Source organism: Rousettus aegyptiacus, unplaced genomic scaffold, assembly GCF_014176215.1.
Source record: "Rousettus aegyptiacus isolate mRouAeg1 unplaced genomic scaffold, mRouAeg1.p scaffold_m13_p_2, whole genome shotgun sequence".
Classification (NCBI taxonomy): domain Eukaryota; kingdom Metazoa; phylum Chordata; class Mammalia; order Chiroptera; family Pteropodidae; genus Rousettus; species Rousettus aegyptiacus.
Window position 1 is genome coordinate 4,144,648 of NW_023416295.1, and position 22,643 is coordinate 4,167,290.

The window sequence follows — 22,643 nt, forward strand, 5'->3', positions numbered from 1 at the left end:
CCCAAAAGAGGATAATGTTCACATCCAATCTCTTTTTCTTTGTTTTCCCGAAAAGAGCCTAAGCCTGTGGTTAATGTTAATATCGTGGAGGTCAGGAATATCTGTGTAGAAAATACACATCACCCACCCCATGACGGCTCTCGTACCAGACACTCTAACATGCATCATCAATCTCATCCGGAAGAGAGCTCTGCGTGCTGCTACTATTTTATCCCCATTTGACCTACTTAGAAACTATGGTTCTTACCCAAGTGTACGTCACTAGAGAGTGTCAGAGCTGTGGTATGAACTCAGGTTTGGATGGTCCCAGGGTCCATGTGTTCGAATATACGGCATAACTTCCTGAATTCTTCGCTGTTTAAGGCATGGCTTGAGGCACGACCGCACTGTCCGCTTATTAAGCACCAACACTTCCGACCCGAGTCAGCCCACGGGATGCCCTGTCTTGTCGTCCCCCGTCACATGGCAGCTTTCACGGAGAGGCAGTGAACTAGAAAGGGAAAGGCACAGGGGGGAGAGGAAATAGAGAAGGGTAACGCACTAGAGAGAAACAGTAACAGGGGAGAGGCCAAGAAGAGGGGTGGAGGAGATCGGAAAGGAGGAAATGCGCAAAGGAACTGTGCGTTCTATCAGCTCGGGCCATTGCTTCTCAAAATCTAGGTCAGACTGAGCCAAAGTCCATTCAACGTTCAGTCCAGAGTCGCAGGCCCTTCCCAATCCGTGTTGTGTGTTACCTTCCGACTCTCATTTGCAACTTCAGCTGCATCCTGGTTTCCCTTCTTTGTCTTCAGGATGATCTCTTATTTCAAATCGAACTTAAGACCCAACCCCTTGACGCCACACGCCCCCCCTCCCGTGGCAATGCTAAACGCCACGCTGTTTCACATAGCAAAACGTTTTTGAAGATCAAGGGTCCCTAACATAAGAGCTGTCTCAGCTTAACACAGAGAAAACTACTCAAAATCGTGCAGTTGACCCTCTAGTCCTTAGAAGCCTGCTCAGTTGCTAGACATTTCTCACTTGTCACGTGACTCCTTACAGAGATCGACTCAAGAGATGATGAACAGATTTTTTATTAGATTATGCTAGGACGATGGAATAGCCATCTAGAAAAACAATAAGTTAGATCTGCATACTGTGTCAAGTTCCCATTGTAAAAAAGAAAACTATTATATTGGAGGAATTAAAAATATTAGGATGGAGTATCTACCAAATGTCTATGTATCTTAGGCTTGGAAATACTTAAACGAATTGAAATCCAGGAACCATAAAGAAAAAATTAACCAGTTTGACTACCCAAAATGAAAGTCCTGTGTGACAAAGGATGAAGAAAAGCCAAGGAAAACATATTAGCAGCACGTATGAAGACCTACGTGTCGAGGTCTCTTATACTTGACAGACTTGGAGTAATTAGCGATAGAAGACAAAACGACTTATGAAGCGTGATTTAAGAATACAAAAACAGATTCACAAAAAGGGAAATGCAAATGGCCAATATATCTAGGAAAATTAAAAGAGCTCATAAACTTTTTTTACCAAAAAATTAAAAGGTTGACCGTATCTGGAGCTGGAGAAGGTATGGAAAAGCTAGAACTCTCATATATTGTTAACCAAAGTGTCAGGTTGTTCAATATTTTGAAAGCAATTTGTCAAATTTAGTTAAATGTACTGTATGTATGACATCAGAGCCAGCAACCCGACTCCTGAGGACTCCAGCCTACTACAGTGAGAGCAAGAATACGGAATTATATAAATGTAAAAAATTAATACACTCTTACTTATACAAGGAAAACGTAAAAAGAACGGTTAACTCTCAATAAATACTGCTTACTTGAATTAACCACGGTGTATCTGAAGTAAAGCAATTTATGCAACTCATAATAAGAATGCCACAGCTTTGTATGGATTAACAATGCAGCATGGAAAGAATACCATTGTCTCAACTGACAAAGGATGAAGAATAGCCAAGGGAAAGAGAATTGTAGAAACTGTATACACAGAAGTGTCCAAAAGAACAGCTTTATAAATTCGTTAACACACCAATCAAATGAATTGGCACAAAATAATGTGCTGAAATACCAAGTATAACTAACGTGAATGACAAATTACACTTCAGTAAAAAATTATTTTCTTTTATGTCCAAAGCCAGATTATTCTGAACATGCTAAAGGAGAGGTGACTGACCTGTGACAATGGCTTTCCAGTTCCAGGATGGCAGTTGATGCCGCCAATGAAGACCATGTTGGGCATCACCGGCTTGGGGTAGTCCAAAACAAAGTCAGTTCGTAATAGCCAGATGGATATGTGGCTGAAGAGATCATATGCTGTGACAGTCGTTTGAAGAACCTCCGACGCAGTTTCTAGAGCAGTTTTGATAAAATGTCTGCAAAGTAAATGTTCTTGCAGGAGGGCGATGTAATTCCACACTCTCTCCCTGAAAGCCATGGAATCCGAGAACCCTGAGAGACTCCTAGGAACGTAAGAAGCAGCAAAGGGGCACTGCGAGCCCTCTTCCAGATGCTGGCAAAATAATCCTCTGCTGAAGACCACGGATGGCAGTGACAAATATTTAGCTATGATTAAACCGCACAGATCAAAAGGATCTAGAAACACTGCATCGAAAGAACTCTTTTTCAGGTATTTTACCAATTCTTTGTTGTTAAACAAACTCCTACAATGTGAAAATTCGTATTCAAAAAGAGAGTGTGGTGGATGCACTATCATAGAAAATAAACTTCTTTGCTCTGCTTTCCATGCGGAGTCGGAGAAAATCTTGAACTGGTGATTAAAGTCGTCCAGAGTGTAGGAGGGAGAATAAGTCTTGACTGTGAAATTGAACGATTTTCCCAGGTACCAACTCACGTCTGGCATGACTGCGACCACCTCATGCCCTCTCTCGATGAGTTTCTCTACAACCAGATGCATGGTAAACCAGTGGCTCCCATCCATGGGTACCACGAGCAGCTTGCCCGCCTGGGCAAAGCCACGTGTCAGCAGGAGACACACACATAGAGGAAGGAAGCCAGGCAAAATCGCAGGAGCCATGAGGTCAGTGCAGCTCAGAGCGATCCAGCTGCCCAGATTCAAAGCTCGTGTAATAAAGGCAGCAGAAGGTGCACAGACACAAAACCCGCCCCAAGGGAGGGCGTATGTTTACACATTTATGAAGAACTTTCCACATCGTCGGTAATTTGTTCATAAAAGTTTAATGAATGCTAGCGTATGCTGAGCTTCCTCCAGATCAGTTTTCCAGTTAAAAATAACTTTGATCTTTGCCTGGACAGAGACGGTGCTCTGCACTGCAACGCCAGGTTAGAAGCGAAATTATTCAGCAATGCTGTTGGACTCTGACGACTCAAGACAATGAGGAAAATAAATTTCACGTGAGCAGATATATTTGTATTTGAATTGTGTCCCAAAGGACATTTGGATTTTACCCTCAGTCTATCAAAGACCCTTGCCCAGAGAGAGGATGGCATCCCAGGATCGAAGGCAAGAGCATCTGTCCCTCACCTCTGATGTCCTTCCTGGCAGCACGGTGGCGGTGGCCGCAGTGCCTAACGTTGCTGCTTGTCTTGTTCCACTGCCAAATCCTCCGAGGCCTCCGAAAAGCTGAGATAAGACTGACAACCCCAACGAACGGACCACTCTAGGGATGTGATGGGGTGTGACTGCCATCTGTTTTAAATCAATATCTGTGGATGTGTCAATTTCAGCTGGAGGTCACCTGCCCAATGCTTGCAAGAAGCATTCTGCTGGGGCTCCTCCTTCCACGTTCCTCTGCTTCGCCCTCTGCTGTGGGCTCCCCCCAATCAGCGGGGGTCATCTTTCAGGAGCCTTTTGTATCCGTCCCCACCCTCCACCAAGCGCGCCTCGAAGTCAGTGCATATGTCTCTTTAAGTTTACCTCGTCCTCTCGTGGTACCTGTGCTATGACTCACACAGCGGAAGAACACAAGGAAGATTTGTTGCATTAGACCGAATTTCATCGTTCAAGTTTTCTAGATACTTTCAGGGGGGAGTTCAGTGGTGTATGTCAGGTCAGATGCCAAGGAACACTTAGTCAGGGGCTGTATAGCCAACGTGGGGCCATCCTGTTTGTGAGGAGCCGAGATGGCCACTTCCCAAACACTCAGACTCTTACTAGGCATTTGCTTAGTCATCATGTACCTGAGTAATGGGAGGACTTTCAGATGAATGTCCTAGGAGGCTTACTTCACAGTAAATATCCGTAAAATAGAAAATAGAAAAACAAGAGGAATGATCAATGGGCCCAACAGCCGGTTCTGTGTGAAGCTGCATTAATTGGATAAACCCCAGCCCGACTGACCGGGAGGAAGAGAGAATCTAAAGGAGCAACATCAGGCATGAGCGAGGTGGCCTCGGTACAGATGCCGCAGGTGTTGAAAGGTGGACGAGAGATCAGCCGGAAGAAGAGATGGAACACCGCTGTTTGCAATAACAGAGATGGACCTTGTATTAATCACACTAGGCGAAATGAGCCAGACAGGAAAGGTGGAAAATCACATGATATCACTTATATGTGGGATATAAACCTGAAGCCAACAAAGGGACAGGAGAAACAGAGACTCGTGGACATGGACAATGGACTAGTGGTTCCCAGAGGTTAGAGAAGAGGTGCGGTGGTAGACAGGGGGAAAAGATTAAAAAACAAACAAACAGAAAAACAGGGAATCTTAAAACCACATCAAATAGTCAGGGAGGTATATGCTTATACATAAGCATAGAAGAAGTATCAGAATAAAACAGACTGCCAGGGCTTTTTAAAAATGAAATCATGTGCTCGCCAGGCAAAACTCCCACTGGTGAAGACATTCACTGAATAATTGATCGGGGAAGGAGGTTAAGGGAAGCAGGGAGGGACAGGTCGTCAGGAGTTTCGAAGTGAAAGAAAAGAAGGGTGCACAGTTTCGTGGTGGGTGTGCCTGTTAGGGGTTGAAAATTATCACTCCGAATAGAACAGACCAAGTGCATACTCTGGCATACCAGGGTCACTTGGAGGTCATGAATATTTAACAGCTCTGGCTAGCTCTAAAAATTGAGAATAAACACGCCATTTAGCTTTGATATATCCTGGATTAGTGCTGCTAAGTGGAAAGTTGCTCCTTTACAGAAATATGAAGCAGTTTTCATTTTTAAAGAATTTTCCAAATTAAAAATCTCCTTTCAAAAGTCTTGGCTCACTCACACTGCTCTAGACCTGAAGAGTTTGAGTGGGCTTTGAGAGCAAAAAAAAAAAAAAAAAAAAAAAAAAAAAAGGCATTCCCTCTGTTGCAAAGCTGACACTCTTGAGTCCCCTGCGGTGGATTCCCTCCATGGAGCACATCACGCAGAGAGAGACATGTTCCTGGGAGCCACCAAGAGACCTGGTGACCTGCGGCCATCTCGGCAGGATGCAAATAGCCAGAAACTTCCCCAGTGGGACATAGCTGGTTTTACTTCTGCTTCACACAACGCAAACATGTGGAAGAGGGAATACTCTCTCCAAATAACCATTGAAGGATCAGTCTTCTTCCAATCTGAACCCACTCTCCTATCTCCAGACAGGAAGAGAAACATTCTCCATACACAAAAATTAACTCAAAATGGATCAAAGACCTACATGTAAAAACTCGAACTGTAAAACTCCTAGAAGAAAACATAGGACAAAGCTCCACAACATTGGATTTGGCCATGATTCTTCGATACGAAACCAAAGGCATGGGAAACGAAAAAGTAGACAAATTGGACTTCAGGAAAAATTTGAAAGTTTGTGCATCAAATGACAATAGCAACAGAGTAAAAAGACAACCCACAGAATGGAAGGAAATACTTGCACATTATCTGAGAGAAGATTAATATCCAGAATATTTAGAGAACTCCTAAACTCAACCAAAACAAACAGAAAAACAACAACAAAAAAGTTTTAAAAATGAGCAAAAGATTTGAACAGACATTTCTCCAAAGAAGATATACAAAAGGCAAGTAGACTCACAAAAAGAAGCTCAACATCCCAAAGCATTATAGAAACGCGAGTCAAAACTATAGTGAGATGCCACCTCACATCTATTAGGATGACTACTGTCAAAATAAAAAGAAAACTAACGTTGGAGAGAATGTGGAGAAATGGAAATCCTAGTGCACTATCGGTAGCAATGTAAAACAGTGCAACCGCTGTGTAAAATAATATGGCAGTTCCTCTAAAAGTAAAAATAAAATTACCATACGATCCAGCCGTTCTACTACAAGATAGAAACCCCAAAGAATTTAAAGCCGGGTCTTAAAGAGAACTTTGTGCACCCATGATCATAGCAGCATTAATAACGTGCTAAAAAGTGGAATCGCTCAAGTGTCTATTCAATGCCGAATAGATAAGCCAAATGTGATATACTCGTAAATGGGATATGACTCAGCTTAAAAAGAAAGGAATTTCGATATCTAGTACGACGGGAAAGAAACCAGAACACATTATGCGTGGTGAAAGAGGCCCGTCACAAAAAAGCATTCTGCACAAGTCCACTTATATGAGGTACCTAGAGAAGTCAAATTCATAGAAAAATTGCAAAGGCGGATGCCAGGAGCTGGGGCGACAGGGGAGGGAAAGTTGTTATTTAACGGGTATAAAGTTTCAGTTATTCTAGATGAAAAGAGTTCTGGGCATTAGTAGCTCAGCAACATGAATGCATTTAACATTGCTGAACTGAACACGTCAAACTGGTGAAGATGGTAAATCCTATGTTGGATGTATTTTACCGTAATTAAGAAATTTCAAAGGCAACTCCATGAAGGAAATGCAATGGTCATAAAAGTATGTGCACCAATCTCGCAACGATTCATATAAAGCAAAAACTATTAAAATTGCTAATATAAATTGAGCAATACTCATATAGAGAATTTTCTTCACAATTGAGCGTGCTGAGTTTTTTCAGTAAGAAAATGAACATTACACATTTTTATGTGCATCCAAGGATCATTTACAATTGCGATCGGGTGCTGTCTGATACAGCAGGCATTGAGCGTAAATGACAACTGACACTGTGGCAAGTCCTGACTCATACATGCTGTCCATGGAAAACGCATACTAGATTTTAAAGACTTAGTATTAAAAAAAATGCACGTAAAATACCTCATCGCTAATTCTCTATTGCAACTATGTTGAGAGGAAAATGTTTGGGATATATTTGAATAAAACGCAATCAATTAACGTTTTGCTTTTCTTTTAACATGCCCACTATAAACGTAAATGACACGTGGCTTGCGTTATGGTGCTGCGGTCCTCTCTGAGACAGGACCACTAAAAATGATCATGTCGACAAATGCAATTGGCTAGTTCCTTTGTCCTCCCACTGAACGCCCAGAAGCCACAACCCCCCGGTGGGTCAGTGCCCAGCGCACGTCTCTGCCCCGGCACAGCGGAAGAGAAGCGCACGGCCACGAAGACGGTACCGCTACAAGGCCGGTCCCCATGGACTCGGGCCACGCTCGTCAATCCTGCCACGGAACTTCACCCCTGCCTCTCCTCCCTCTCAACGATCATTGCAAAGCTTACCTCCCCTAGTGGAGGCCCCTGAAAATGAATCTCACAAAGAGTGTTAGGAGGCGCGAGAGAAAGATAAATCTACAGACTGGTAGATAAGTGAGCACTTAGTACTTGTTTCAGCAACAAAATGTGTTCCGCCCAGCGCACTGATTAGTAAAGGCACCGATACAGACCTGAAGTAATGGCTTCCTGCTGACACAGTTCATGCCCCCAATGAAGACCATGTTGGGCATGATTGGCCTGGGGTAGTTCAACACGAAGTCTCCTCTGAACAGCCACATGGATGCGTAGCTGAAAATATCCACCAGCAAGACCTCTCTCCGAAAAAGCTCAGAGGCCAGCCTTGCGTAAGGTGAATATATAGCGTCGCAAGTATACTTCACAATCATCGGGTAGATCATGTTCTTGACTCTTTGCAGGAATGTCATGTGGTCTGAATTCCTTGTAAATAACGTAGGGATATATGAAGAAGGGTTTGGGCACTGTGTGGCCTCATAATCCAGGTTACACGGAATGGTAAGTAAATAAAACACAGCAGGAACCGACAGGTACTGAGCCAGCACTGCCCCACAGGGGTAGACGGGATCCGTTAAAACCAGGTCGAAAGCGCTGGCATTCAGACTCGCGATCAAGTCCTTGTTATACAACAGCGCCACACAAGCCTTTTCAAAGAACAAAGAAGCATTTTTCAAAAGTGCCACTGAATTTAAATACCTTATTATAAGATGTCCTTTTTCAAAAATCAGGTTAGCGTGGCCGAATAATAGCTGCTCATATTCATCCTGGGTGTACGGTGTGGCGTAGGTTTTCAGGGTGAAAAAGTCTTCTCTCTTGATATGAACAGTCACTTCTGGTCCAAGGACCACTATTTGGTGACCCCTGGCGTGGAGCTCCTTCACGGCCTTCTGCATGCTGAGCCAGTGGCTCCCCTCCATGGGGACCACCAGCACCTTCCCGCCCTCAGCCCAGGGCCCGACGCACAGGAAGAGCAACAGCCCTGTGAGCATCTGCAGGGGAAGCTGGAGACTCGCAGTCATCTTTGCGGACACCAAAGCAGCTGACTCCCCGGAACAGGCTGTGCTTCATATCTGTTTGTCGTTATCTTATCATCGAGCCAATTAAGTCATCGGAGCAAAGGCTGCCTTGAAAATTACAGAACGAGTCTGTTGCTGACCTTTGCATGTGCCTCTCTCCCATCTACCTTTCCCAGGCAACGTGACCTTATAGGGAAGAAATTACTCTGACTCTGCTGCTCTCACAGGGGAACATCTGGTTCACTCTCACGTTTTCCATCCAGCTGCCAAAACGAGGCTGTGGATACCCATGTAGCCTCCTTATCACCTCCTCCCCAGTTACCCGTGTTCTACAGGGCTGCGACTGAGCTCTGAGGAAGCACCGATGCCTAACAACAACCCAAACCTCTGCCGGATGTGACTTTATTTGTCAGATCTTAAAATTCTCTCATCTATGTGCAGGTGATATAGAGCACATCCTGAAACTATGATTAATATTCTAAGGCATTTTTGTGCAATATGGAAGAGGACTTTGGGTCTCTGGTTTTAGTCCTGTTTCACACAAGAACATCTCTTGCATTATTTAGGGAAGAGTCTACTGGAATTGGCTGTCAATATGGCTGTCAATATCTCAATGGACTCTGAACTTGAGACTTGATGACGACAACACCACGGTTTGGTGAAAATCCTATATTGACTTCGTAGTATAAGAGTTGCTGTTATCTAAAGCAGGAGTAGGCAAGACGAGCCTTCGCAATGACATAGTGGGGTAGAAGAGCACCTGACACCCAGGTCGGCTCCCCACAACACAGGAGGAATCTGTCAGCTGGCCTCAAACCAGGCTCTACCTAAATTTGTCTTCTCTCGAGGGCTCAGGCCTTAGCCTTCTGTCGCTCCGCTTAGAAGCTGGGGAGTCCCTTAATCCAGCCTAAACACACGCTGCAGTTCCCATTCAGGCTCCTCCACGGTCATTCACAGTCCAAGGCCTCATAAGGATGGATTCCTTCAGGACAAGATAAGCTACATCATTTACGGGGTCCTTTGAGGGTGGGGCCCTGTGCAACCCCGTGAGTCACAGACCATGAGGCTAGCCCTGGTACACACAGTGACTCCTGTGTGTGCTCAGCAGGACGTTGGCATCTCCCTGTCCCGTGTGTCCGGGTATGATGCGGGCGGCCTCCTTGCCCTGTCCGACTTCCTCTTTCACTGATCGTGCCTTCTGCATCCAAGGCTTCTGACACGAAGTTCGCCATGTCTGGTGAGGCTGAGGACATGACCCCCATGAGAGAGCCACAGCGATGACAGATGCCACTACTGGCAAATGTGCGCACGCTGTGACAATTCCCATGCCCCAGCTGCCACTAAGCAGACAGCATTGGATTCCGCCATTCCTTGTCCTCTGCGAATCCAGGGTCCTGGTTCTCTTTCTGCCTCTCTAAGAAGAACTTCTCTGCGCTCCTTTCTCCATCTCCTTGCGGTCCAAGCCACAGAACAGCACGTTTGCCACAAGTCTTAGTTTCTCCCCACTCCTCATAGGTTAGATTCTACCATTTCTGTCCTTCCTCCACGCACACCTATGAACAACCGTGCAAAATTACTGAAGTGTGTAGGCTTGAGGCTGTTCGTACCCTAAATTCAGAACACGAAAGCATGAGCTCGAATGGGACCGAGGGCTGGGAAGGGAGAACTTCAAGTTTGCATTGGCGGGGCAGCTACTGTTATGATCAGCGAGAGAAGCTGCAATTTAGGACTCCAGCCACCACCATATCTAGTAGCAGATGAAGCAAGTCACCAGAGTTGGATCTCCTTCCTTCAAACTTCGCATCTCGACGGTCAATGTTCCTTGTACAGCCGCGATGCCAGTCGGGGGATATACCAGGGCACCATCTTGTTATCTCGCTGAGATTACCTGCCTTGTGATTACAACCCAAGCCGACAAGATGTTATGAGCCACGTAAGAAGACGGGTGAACCTAGGCGGTTGGTAATACTGCTGGTGTTTCCTGTGCTCCAACTGGAGATGCAAATCTAGATATAATCAATGCAGACGTGCAACCTCCTGGATAGGGAGATTTAAGATTGTAATGTTCTTAAAATTGCTCCCGATGAATCTACAGATTTAGTGTAAGACCAACCAGAATCTCACTGGGATGTAGCACGTGACAAATTGTTTTCATTCACTAGAAGCCTTTTTCACTTCTGATCATGTAGAAGTAGCTCCTGTCAGACCAATGCTCTCACAGGTAATGATTATAAACTCTTCCACATGTTTCTTGAAAACTAACTGAAGGCATTGGACAGCAAGTCAAAGTAGACAGAAACTGAAGGAGAAGGAGGAGACAGCGGGCGATGTGGGCCCCAGAGTGTGGTGGATGGCCAGAGTGGGTTTCCCTGCTCTTCTTAGCACCACCTCTCACGGTCTGCCTACAGGCACCGCACCAGCTCCTTCCTGTTACCAGGGAGATTATCCCATTCCATTCGCCTCCACGTGGCCAGAGGGTGGCCAGCACCTCAGTCAGCCCACCCGCAGGGGAGTCAGCACCACCATGAGGAAGCGAGACCATGTAGCCATACATTTCCTTCATGCCATGCCGTGTTTCTTTGGCGACCCTCTGGGGTACACCAAACTTTCAGAGCCGACCAATGGGCACTGATTATCAATCTCAAGGGAGGAGTCCAACTCCATGGAGAATAACATGGAGTGATTCACTGCACCAGCCACCAGGGACAGAAGGCCCCAACACCTCTGCCTCTTGTCGTTGGAGTCACCAAGAAGAATACGACGTAGCCAAGCAGTAAATGCAACCACGCTTCACCCAATAAAATCAGCACCAACAGGAATCCGCCATGGCCAGGAGGTCCGCAAGACAGTGGACGCGGAGCAGGTGACCAACATGCACCTCTCACATGCCACGGCAAAAGGATCCCATCTCCTCCTCTCAAAGGACAGACATGACAGAGGGGTTGGTCAGATGCCATGTGACGCACGCACTCCAAACAATGACAAAAGAGCATTCTTTGAGCCACAAACGGGGCAGAGTATTTTCGTGGAAGGTAAAAAGCTGTAACCGACCGTGGGGCTCTTTATCTCTTGCTGGGGGTGATGTCCGAGTCCAGGTAGTCGCCATGCGGTAATTGGGGCCCAAAGTCTACATGCCTGAAACTGCCTTTGCCAACACCCTTATTTATGGCTTTCGCATGAGAGCAAGCCACAGTTGGTGCGACACCCAGCTCCTAAAACTCAATGACAAGTGCTTTGATTTCTGCCACCTACTGCTGCACAGAGGCGTGGAAATGACAGGAAGCATTGTGAGCGGTAAGAGAACAAAATGACTCGATAAACTCACAGAACCTGCAAGAGCAGGAGGCGGGGGGCTCAACGCAAAGAAGGGTGTATTCGCTCCCTAGGGCGGCTGCGACAAGATGCCAAAACTGGGCACATAATACAGCAATGATTAAACCCATAGGTTTGATACCACTCAGCCGTTCCACTCCTAGCGACACACCCAAAGAACTGAAAACGTGTGTTCATACAGAATGTGGACACGAGTGTTCACTGCACCATTATTCACAGTAGCCAAACGGGGAAATGACCCAAATGTCCATCGACTAACGAGTACATACGTAAAGTGTGACATAGCCATACAACGCGGTATCTTTCAGAAGTGAAGGGCAGTGCTGAAGAGGACAATGAAGAAAAATATAATTCAAAGTGCTACCGAGCGCCCTGTTCTGCTTCTGTAAATATGCTTGCTACACGCAGGAGCTCGTGCAAGAGCTCACTTGCACTTTGCTCGACTTGTACATGTAACTGTCTGGACCCTTAGTAGCTCCGTCTACTGTAGCAGTTTGTACCCCTGACAGTTCCCACTTCCTGTAACAATTAGTATCACTTTGTACCGACCAGAAATCCATAACGACTCCCACCAACGTGACGACTTGCAACCATGGCGACTTGTGTACAATCCCTGTTCATAAGGAATGTTGCAGCTATGCTCTTGGCCCAGACTCTTTAGAGCTATTAGCTCCTGTGGGGCTGCACGTGATAAACCTGAGTTCTCCTTCTCTCCGAGTTACTGCTTGCTTTTTCGCTGGTCTGCCTTTGGAGCCTTTCCGCAACAATGCTACAAAAATGATGACACTTGAAAACACTATGCTTGGTGGAAAAAGTCAATCAAATGATTACAGGTGTTCATTTGTATGAAATGAACAGAATAGGCAAGTTCTTAGAGACAGAGGTGGATGGGTGTTCGCCAGCCAGGGGCCGGGGACAAGAGGGAAGGGGAGTGGCTCTCAATGGGTATGGGTGTTTTGTTGAGTGATTGAGAAAGTTCTCCAGTGGATTTGGTGATAGTTGCACCACTGCGTATATACTAAATGCCATTGAATTACATACTTTAAATGAGTACATTTTATGCTACGTGATTTATATCCTGATATAAAATAACCCACTCTGTTTTGTACTCCTGGAATTATCTAAATTACTAATTCGCCAAGTTTTTAGTTGTTCAGGTACTCGAATATCGTGGTTTTCACCCTCATTCTTGCATTTAGTCACTCCGTAGAACTACTTAGTTATAGAAACAGTGTTGTCTAAATCTGCACATGTCTGTTAACCTCCAAGATCTCCAGTCATAAAGATAAACACGGGATTTGTAAAGAAAGGTAAACATTGTAAGAGCTGTGCACTTTGGCCTAAGGCGTGTATTTCTCAATGTGCCCATTAAGAATGACTTGGCATTTTGTGGTTTTATTTCCCTGACTTGCTTACAATTCAATCCTGAGCTCAACCAATAGGTGTTGAGATTGCATCCTGAGTGAGCAGTGCTTGTAGAGACCCTTATTAGAACAAGAGTTGAGCTCTGGGCGTGGGCAAAGGATCCTTGTTGCCCACTCATCACTCAGCTGCGGGCTCTATCCGGTCCATGTCGCTGATGGTCACTGGGAATTTATTTAGATCAGTCGTTCTCAATTTCAGCACGTTGATATTTTGGGCCAAATAATTCTTTGCAGGGAGTGAGTAGGCGGGTATTTCTTCTCTTGTAAGATTTTAACAGCATCCCTGGACTCTGTTCAGGTCTGGTCTCAGTGCTCAAAAACAAAGTCATATCTTAACAGCCAAATGGAGCCCTTCTGATATAACGTGGGTAAGTGCACATTTTTGAAAGAAACATACCACTATGTGTTTTAAGTCAGGCCAACACTGAACTGTAAAACATACTTGCTGATTTGATACCCCAAGATTGAATTTCATTTATTATTCATTTGAAGTTTTTGGATTACTTCAGGAGTTACATTTCTTTTCAAACGTTTGTTGACCACGTGTGTTGTTTACTTTATATTGCCTGATCATATTTGCCTACTAGTGAGCGTGTGCGCTGTTGTAGCTATAGATGAAGTCTTCATTTTTTCAGACGTCTGATGTACTTTCTTTTTTAAAGATAATTTATAGAGACAAAGTCGCATAACAAAATAGTTATTTTAAGTTGAACGATTCAACATGGAAGCAATCGAGGTGTCCCACAATTGATGGTTGGCGAAAGAAGCTGTGGTACATATATACAGAGGAATATTACTCAGCCATGAGGAGATGAAATACTGCCATTTGCAATAACATGGATGGACCTTGAAATGATCATACTAGGCGAAATAAGCCAGACAGAAAAGGTTGAAAATCACATGATATCCCTTATATGTGGGATATAAACCTAAAGCCAACAAATGAACAGGACAGAGACTCGTGGACATGGACAATAGACTAGTGGTTACCAGAGGGTAGGGGAAGGGGGGGAGGTAGATGATAGGAGGAGGGGGGATAAAAAATGAAAAAACAGAACAAAACAAAACAACGGGAATAAAAAGAAAAAATAAAAACAGAGAAAGAAGGATAGAAAAAACAACAAATGGAATAATTCAGCAGCATTCGGCACCTACCCAGGGTGTTTTCCCGAAAAGAGCCTAATCCTGTGGTTAATGTTAATATCGTGGAGGTCAGGAATAACTGTGTAGAAAATACACATCACCCACCCCATGACGGCTCTCGTACCAGACACTCTAACATGCATCATCAATCTCATCCGGAAGAGAGCTCTGCGTGGTGCTACTATTTTATCCCCATTTGACCTACTTAGAAACTATGGTTCTTACCCAAGTGTACGTCACTAGAGAGTGTCAGAGCTGGGGTATGAACTCAGGTTTGGATGGTCCCAGGGTCCATGTGTTCGAATATACGGCATAACTTCCTGAATTCTTCGCTGTTTAAGGCATGACTTGAGGCACGACCGCACTGTCCGCTTATTAAGCACCAACACTTCCGACCCGAGTCAGCCCACGGGATGCCCCGTCTTGTCGTCCCCCGTCACATGGCAGCTTTCACGGAGAGGCAGTGAACTAGGAAGGGAAAGGCACAGGTGGGAGAGGAAATAGAGAAGGGTAACGGACTAGAGAGAAACAGTAACAGGGGAGAGGCCAAGAAGAGGGGTGGAGGAGATCGGAAAGGAGGAAATGCGCAAAGGAACTGTGCGTTCTATCAGCTCGGGCCATTGCTTCTCAAAATCTAGGTCAGACTGAGCCAAAGTCCATTCAGCGTTCAGTCCAGAGTCGCAGGCCCTTCCCAATCCGTGTTGTGTGTTACCTTCCGACTCTCATTTGCAACTTCTGCTGCATCCTGGTTTCCCTTCTTTGTCTTCAGGATGATCTCTTATTTCAAATCAAACTTAAGACCCAACCCCTTGACGCCACACGCCCCCCCCTCCCGTGGCAATGCTAAACGCCAGGCTGTTTCACATAGCAAAACGTTTTTGAAGATCAAGGGTCCCTAACATAAGAGCTGTCTCAGCTTAACACAGAGAAAACTACTCAAAATCGTGCAGTTGACCCTCTAGTCCTTAGAAGCCCGCTCAGTTGTTAGACATTTCTCACTTGTCACGTGACTCCTTACAGAGATCAACTCAAGAGATGATGAACAGATTTTTTATTAGATTATGCTAGGACGATGGAATAGCCATCTAGAAAAACAATAAGTTAGATCTGCATACTGTGTCAAGTGCCCATTGTAAAAAAGAAAACTATTATATTGGAGGAATTAAAAATATTAGGATGGAGTATCTCCCAAATGTCTATGTGTCTTAGGCTGGGAAATACTTAAACGAATTGAAATCCAGGAACCATTAAAGAAAAAATTAACCAGTTTGACTACCCAAAATGAAAGTCCTGTGTGACAAAGGATGAAGAAAAGCCAAGGAAAACATATTAGCAGCACGTATGAAGAGCTACGTGTTGAGGTCCCTTATACTTGAGAAACTTGGAGTAATTAGCGATAGAAGACAAATCGCCTTATGAAGCTCGATTTAAGAGTATAAATACAGATTCACAAAAAGGGAAATGCAAATGGCCAATATATCTATGAAAATTAAAAGAGCTCGTAAAATTTTTTTACCAAAAAATCAAAAGGTTGACCGTATCTGGAGCTGGAGAAGGTATGGAAAAGCTAGAACTCTCATATATTGTTAACCGAAGAATCAGGTTGTTCAATATTTTGAAAGCAATTTGTCAAATTTAGTTAAATGTACTGTATGTATACCATTAGAGCCAGCAACCCGACTCCTGAGGACTCCAGCCTACTACAGTGAGAGCAAGAATACGAAATTATATAAATGTAAAAAATTAATACACTCTTACTTCTACAAGGAAAACGTAAAAAGAACGGTTAACTCTCAATCAATACTGCTTACTTGAATTAACCACGGTGTATCTGAAGTAAAGCAATTTATGCAACTCGTAATAAGAATGCCACAGCTTTGTATGGATTAACAATGCAGCATGGAAAGAATACCGTTGTCTCAACTGACGAAGGATGAAGAATAGCCAAGGGAAAGAGAATTGTAGAAACTGTATACACAGAAGTGTCCAAAAGAACAGCTTTATAAATTTGCTAACACACCAATCAAATGAATTGGCACAAAATAATGTGCTGAAATACCAAGTGTAACTAACGTGAATGACAAATTACGCTTCAGTAAAAAATCATTTTCTTTTATGTCCAAAGCCAGATTATTCTGAACATGCTAAAGGAGAGGTGACTGACCTGTGACAATGGCTTTCCAGTTCCAGGATGGCAGTTGATGCCGCCGATGAAGACCATGTTGGGCATCACCGGCTTGGGGTAGTCCAAAACAAAGTCAGTTCGTAATAGCCAGATGGATATGTGGCTGAAGAGATCATATGCTGTGACAGTCGTTTGAAGAACCTCCGACACAGTTTCTAGAGCAGTTTTGATAAAATGTCTGCAAAGTAACTGTCCAAACAGGAGGGAGATGTAATTCCACACTCTCTCCCTGAACGTCATGGAATCCGAGAGCCCTGAGAGAATCCTAGGAACGTAAGAAGCAGCAAAGGGGCACTGCGAGCCCTCTTCCAGATGCTGGCAAAATAATCCTCTGCTGAAGACCACGGATGGCAGTGACAAATATTTAGCTATGATTAAACCGCACAGATCAAAAGGATCTAGAAACACTGCATCGAAAGAACTCTTTTTCAGGTATTTTACCAATTTTTTGTTGTTAAACTCCTACAACGTGAAAATTTGTATTTAAGAAGAGAGCCTGGTGGATGCATTATCATAGAAAATAAACTTCTTCGCTCTACTTTCCATGCGGAATCAGAGTTGGAAAATCTTGAAGTGGTGATTCAAGTCGTCCAGAGTGTAGGAGGGAGAATAAGTCTTGACTGTGAAATTGAACGATTTTCCCAGGTACCAACTCACGTCTGGTATGACTGCGACTACCTCATGCCCTCTCTGGATGAGTTTCTCTACAACCATATGCATGGTAAACCAGTGGCTCCCATCCATGGGTACCACGAGCAGCTTGCCCGCCTGGGCAAAGCCAGGGGTCAGCAGGAGACACACACATAGAGGAAGGAAGCCAGGCAAAATCGCAGGAGCCATGAGGTCAGTGCAGCTCAGAGTGATCCAGCTGCCCAGATTCAAAGCTCGTGTAATAAAGGCAGCAGAAGGTGCACAGACACAAAACCCGTCCCAAGGGAGGGCGTGTGTTTATATAGTCATAAAATACACACAACTCGCACACACTCATTATCAGTAATTTGTTCATAAAAGTTTAATGAATGCTAGCGTATGCTGAGCTTCCTCCTGATAAGTTTTCCAGTTAAAAAGAGCTTTGATCTTTGCCTGTGCAGAGACGGTGCTCTGCACTGCAATGCCAGGTTAGAAGCGGAATTATTCAGCAATGCCGTTGGACTCTGACAACTCAGGACAATGAGGAAAATAAATGTCACTCGAACTAGTAGGTTTATGGTTGCAATTTTCCCAAAGGACATTTGGATTTTACCCTCTGACTACCAAAGACCCTTTCCCAGAGAGAGGATGGCATCCCAGGATCCAAGGCAAGAGCATCTGTCCCTCACCTCTGATGTCCTTCCTGGCAGCACGGTGGCGGTGGCCGCAGTGCCTAACGTTGCTGCTTGTCTTGTTCCACTGCCAAATCCTCCGAGGCCTCCGAAAAGCTGAGATAAGACTGACAACCCCAACAAACGGACCACTCTAGGGATGTGATGGGGTGTGACTGCCATCTGTTTTAAATCAATTTCTGTGGATGTGTCAAGTTCAGCTGGAAGTCTCCTGCCCAATGCTTGCAAGAAGCATTCTGCTGAGGCTCCTCCTTCCACGTTCCTCTGCTTCGCCCTCTGCTGTGGGCTCCCCCCAATCAGCCTGGCGTCATCTTTCAGGAGCCTTTTGTATCTGTCCCCACCCTCCACCCACCGCTCCTCAATGACGGTGCATATGTCTCTTTAAGTTTACCTCGTCCTCTCGTGTTACCTGTGCTATGACTCACACAGCAGAAGAACACAAGGAAAATTTGTTGCATTAGACCGAATTTCATCGTTCAAGTTTTCTAGATACTCTCAGGGGAGAGTTCAGTGGTGTATATCAGGTCAGATGCCAAGGAACACTTAGTCAGGGGCTGTATAGCCAACTTGGGGCCATCCTGTTTGTGAGGAGCCGAGATGGCCACTTCCCAAACACTCAGACTCTTACTAGGCATTTGCTTAGTCATCATGTACCTGAGTAATGGGAGGACTTTCAGATGAATGTCCTAGGAGGCTTACTTCACAGTAAATATCCGTAAAATAGAAAATAGAAAAACAAGAGGAATGATCAATGGGCCCAACAGCCGGTTCTGTGTGAAGCTGCATTAATTGGATAAACCCCAGCCCGACTGACCGGGAGGAAGAGAGAATCTAAAGGAGCAACATCAGGCATGAGCGAGGTGGCCTCGGTACAGATGCCGCAGGTGTTGAAAGGTGGACGAGAGATCAGCCGGAAGAAGAGATGGAACACCGCTGTTTGCAATAACAGAGATGGACCTTGTATTAATCACACTAGGCGAAATGAGCCAGACAGGAAAGGTGGAAATTCACATGATATCACTTATATGTGGGATATAAACCTGAATCCAACAAATGGACGGGGAAACAGAGACTCGTGGACACGGACAATGGACTAGTGGTTCCCAGGGGGAGGGGGAGGGGGAGGTAGATGATAGGAGGAGGGGGGAATTAAAAATCAAACAAACAGAACAAAACAAAACAACAGGAATAAAAAGAATGAAAAAAGAAACAGAGAAAGAAGGATAGAAAAATCAACAAATGGAACAATTCAGCAGCATGCGGCACCTGCCCAGGGTCGTGCCACCTCCTCCGCATGCCCCCCCAACATTCCCACCGCTCCGAAGGGCGCGGTTTTTTCATACGGCTCAAATAGTTTGGTATTGATTAAAGAGACTTGAGTAGGATCACTGTCATTTAATGACCAGAAATTACAAATACACATTGAGAATTTCATATCGTAGCACTCAGTGTTCTGTGTGGCTTCCTGCAGGGACTGCGATTGAGATACAGATGAAGGTCAAGTGCAGAAGAAGGTTCACGGCGCTCAACAAACACAATTGCTACGGTATGGTTTTTCAACACGACTAAACACAACTCTGCAAAAATAGGATGCTTGGTACCAAGGCACCAAAAATGATATTTTTCTTTCTTATGCCAAATATTGCTCATTACGATGTTGCTTATTAACTTCTTACTTCAATTTTCCCAACATATGAGGTTTCTATTTCATGACCCCTTCTCCCTGGAACTGATCCAATTACGCTCAGCACTCCTGGCCCTGCTGGCTCACAGCTACTGTTGACTGTGTTAACAAAGAGATTGACAGATTTCCGGGCTGGTCAGGGTCTCTGAGACCCATCTGAGGCTTTCTTTGTGTTAAAAAACAGAATTGAAAAAGAGAATTCTGCTGTGAAAGAGAGTGATTTGAAGCCTTTCCCAGGTGTAAATATTCAAACAATAACAATGACCGAAAAAAACTCACATGTTTTTGTTTACAGAGTAGCTCTGGGCTGTGTTCCGCATGTCAGGAGGGTATCTACAAATATTTGCCATAGGTCAGAGGTCAACGCAATTTTTCTGTAAAGGTTAGATAGTAGCTCTATAGGCCTAGCAGGTCCCATACACCTGTCACACAATCTTTGTTGTTTTTAACTTCCCTTTACATGTCTTCCCACAAAGAAACAGGGCAAGCGACAAGAAGTAAAGCCACCAAGCTGAGACAGGACCGCCTGCTTCTTACAGGTGAGCTCTCCGATGAAGACCCTGTTGGGCACGACCGGTCCGGGGTGCTCAAACACAAAGTCGTACCTTAGCAGCCAGATGGACCCATTCTGATACAAGGTGCGTATGCTCACGTCTCTCTTGAGGAAATTGGATGCAAGGTCTTCATACTTGGAATACACAAGGTAAAACAGACATTCCTCCAAGGAACTAACAAGGAAGTTGGCCACCCGTTGGAAGAAAGTCATATGGTCTGACAACCGGGTATAGCACCTGGGAATGTAGGACACGGGCTTTGGGCTTCTGCTGACCGCATGCTCCAGGGAGCACGGGAAGCCCCGCAAGAGGTGCAGGGAGGGCAGGCCCAGGCACTCGGCCACGATCGCCCCACAAGGTCAGGCCGGATCCATGAGGAGGGCATCAAACTTGCTCTCGCTGAGGAAGCTCAGGGCGGCGGAGTCATTCAGGAGACTCTTGCAATTGATGAAGTACATCTCAAGGAGGTAAATGCGATTTCTGTACTCGAGCACGGGGGTGTGCAGGGAGCTCCTCTCAGCAACGTGCTGTTTTCCAAAACATTGGAAGCGGTTTTCCAGGTACTCGTCTTCGTAGGGCACTGGATACATTTTCCTGGCGTAGTATTTAGATTCTTTCAGAAGCAGACTGACTTCGGGCACCAGCGCGACGATCTCATGCCCCCTCTCACTGAGACGCTTCAGTACTTCCTTCCTACTGAGCCAGGGGCTTCCCTCCTGAGGGACCCCCAGCAGCTTGTGCCCTAGACCCGCAGCCCAAAGCACCGAGAGGAAAACCACCGCAGGAACCCCCCAAAGTGCCCGGAGATGGCCTGCCGTCCTGGCGGGAGTGCGCGCAGCAACGAGAATGAATGGTTTATATGCCCCGACCTGCAGGAGTCCTGGCGAATTCCCCTGAGCTCATACTCCTCTCCACAGACCTGCTCGCCTTTCCTCGCTCTGAATTCTGCCCTTCGATAAGCAGTAACCTAAAGTAAAGACTTACGCATTCTTCAGCACAAAGATGACTGTATCCAACTATGTCCATCATCCGCTTTCTCCTGAGCTTCTGGATTTAGTGTGTCTCGTTCTCCCCCACCAACCTGTCCTTTCTCGCCATTTGGAGGGCAAGTAGAAGAGACCCCTGGAGGCCAGCCACGGCCCCCTCCGGAGCAGCATGGATTCCCCGGCAGCCATGATGAATGTCCATAGACAGATAACTGTCAATACTTCTCCACTCCATTCTCGACGTTCCTCACACAGGAAAGGAAGGGTAAAGAAATGCCGGCTTCACGGTTCGCATCAACACAGTGAGGCTGTGTCCTGATTACATCCGCAACGGCCGTAGTTCCAATTGCGGTCACATTCTGAGGTACCAGCTGTCAGGGTATCAACAAGTCTTTCGGGGGGACACTCCAGCCAGTAACACTCATCCATCATCTCAGGCAATACAAACCCCAGAATGCAAGGCTGACCTCCTTGCTATGGTCCTCTGCAGGAAAAATAAAATTCAGCACTTCCACATCAGCCATTCTCAACGTGTTTCCGCTCAGGACTTCTTCACGCTCTGAGGAATGAGCCAGGACCCCCACAACTTTTGTTTGCGTGGGCTGTGTTTACCCAAACGAACTGTTTTGTAAGTCAAAACCGACACATTTTAGAAGCATGTCTTCATTAATTGATTTGAGAGAACAGGAATCAGCCCATCACGTAAATAATATCTCTTCTGGAAAAGCAACCGTATTTCCTAAAACAGAAAGAAGTCCTCAGAAGAATGACATTGTCAGTGTAGGGAGGAGCCAGGAGAACTAAAATGTTTATCACGGGCACACAGAGGCCGGCGTGGGCTGACCGGCCCTGCGGCCAGGCCAGGAGGACGCCTGCAGGACACAGGAGGACCTCCGCGGACAATCCCTTCCCCACGCCGAGAAGGGAGAACAGGAAAAGCCAGGCCTGTAAGCTGCGCCCTCCATAAAACAAAGTCCTTCGCTCCCTGGGGCTAAACCTCTGGGCAGCTGCCCCCAGGCCGTCCGCACTGCAGGTCCTCGCCTTTCCACCCGCACGTGCTTGTCCGTCCTCCCCGCGTGTCCACGTCGAAGGACAACGGATGAACTAAGTCTTTCGCCGAAGCTCAGAGGAACTAAAGAGTGGCCTATAAGCTGGGTATTTTCCCTCCCGTCTGGACTTTCGTCTTCGCGTTCTCTCGTCTTTGCCGTTCTCCTTCTCTAATACACGTTCCCTTTGACGCTAACGGGGGCGGGTGTTTGAATTCTGCCTCCTGCGCAGCTGAAAACCCTTTTCTCTCTCAGCCAAAGGCCTCTGTTGCCCCACACGGGGGCGCAGGGGGAGGAGGAATTTGCCCCGTCCTGCGTAATTCGTTGTGCGCTTTGGGCCAGGCTCCGCAATGTCTTACTTCGTGGGGAGCGGTAGAGTTTCCTAGCTGCTTC

General features: G+C 45.7%; 3 protein-coding genes across 3 annotated transcripts; all 3 read right to left on the minus strand.

The window, feature by feature from the left end:
- Positions 1 to 472: 472 nt before the first annotated feature.
- LOC107508708 (UDP-glucuronosyltransferase 1A10-like) lies at positions 473 to 17,606 on the minus strand. The gene is given in 5 exon segments (XM_036237663.1): positions 473 to 490; positions 2,185 to 2,415; positions 16,869 to 17,119; positions 17,122 to 17,215; positions 17,217 to 17,606. Coding segments are annotated over 5 exon segments (876 nt in total). The 5' UTR covers positions 17,499 to 17,606.
- On the minus strand, positions 6,747 to 10,692 carry LOC107508706 (UDP-glucuronosyltransferase 1A3-like). The gene has a single exon (XM_016140664.2). It carries the CDS (start codon positions 8,574 to 8,576, stop codon positions 7,656 to 7,658), a length of 921 nt encoding a protein of 306 aa, XP_015996150.2. The 5' UTR covers positions 8,577 to 10,692; the 3' UTR covers positions 6,747 to 7,655.
- Positions 17,607 to 19,128: 1,522 nt separating the features above from the next.
- Positions 19,129 to 21,244, minus strand: LOC107508711 (UDP-glucuronosyltransferase 1-6-like). The gene is given in 2 exon segments (XM_016140667.2): positions 19,129 to 21,111; positions 21,203 to 21,244. Coding segments are annotated over 2 exon segments (1,044 nt in total). The 3' UTR covers positions 19,129 to 20,109.
- Between the last annotated feature and the right edge of the window lie 1,399 nt (positions 21,245 to 22,643).

Excerpts from the sequence above, each read along its gene's own strand:
- LOC107508706 (XM_016140664.2), bottom strand. The coding sequence starts at position 8,576 with ATGACTGCGAGTCTCCAGCTTCCCCTGCAGATGCTCACAGGGCTGTTG.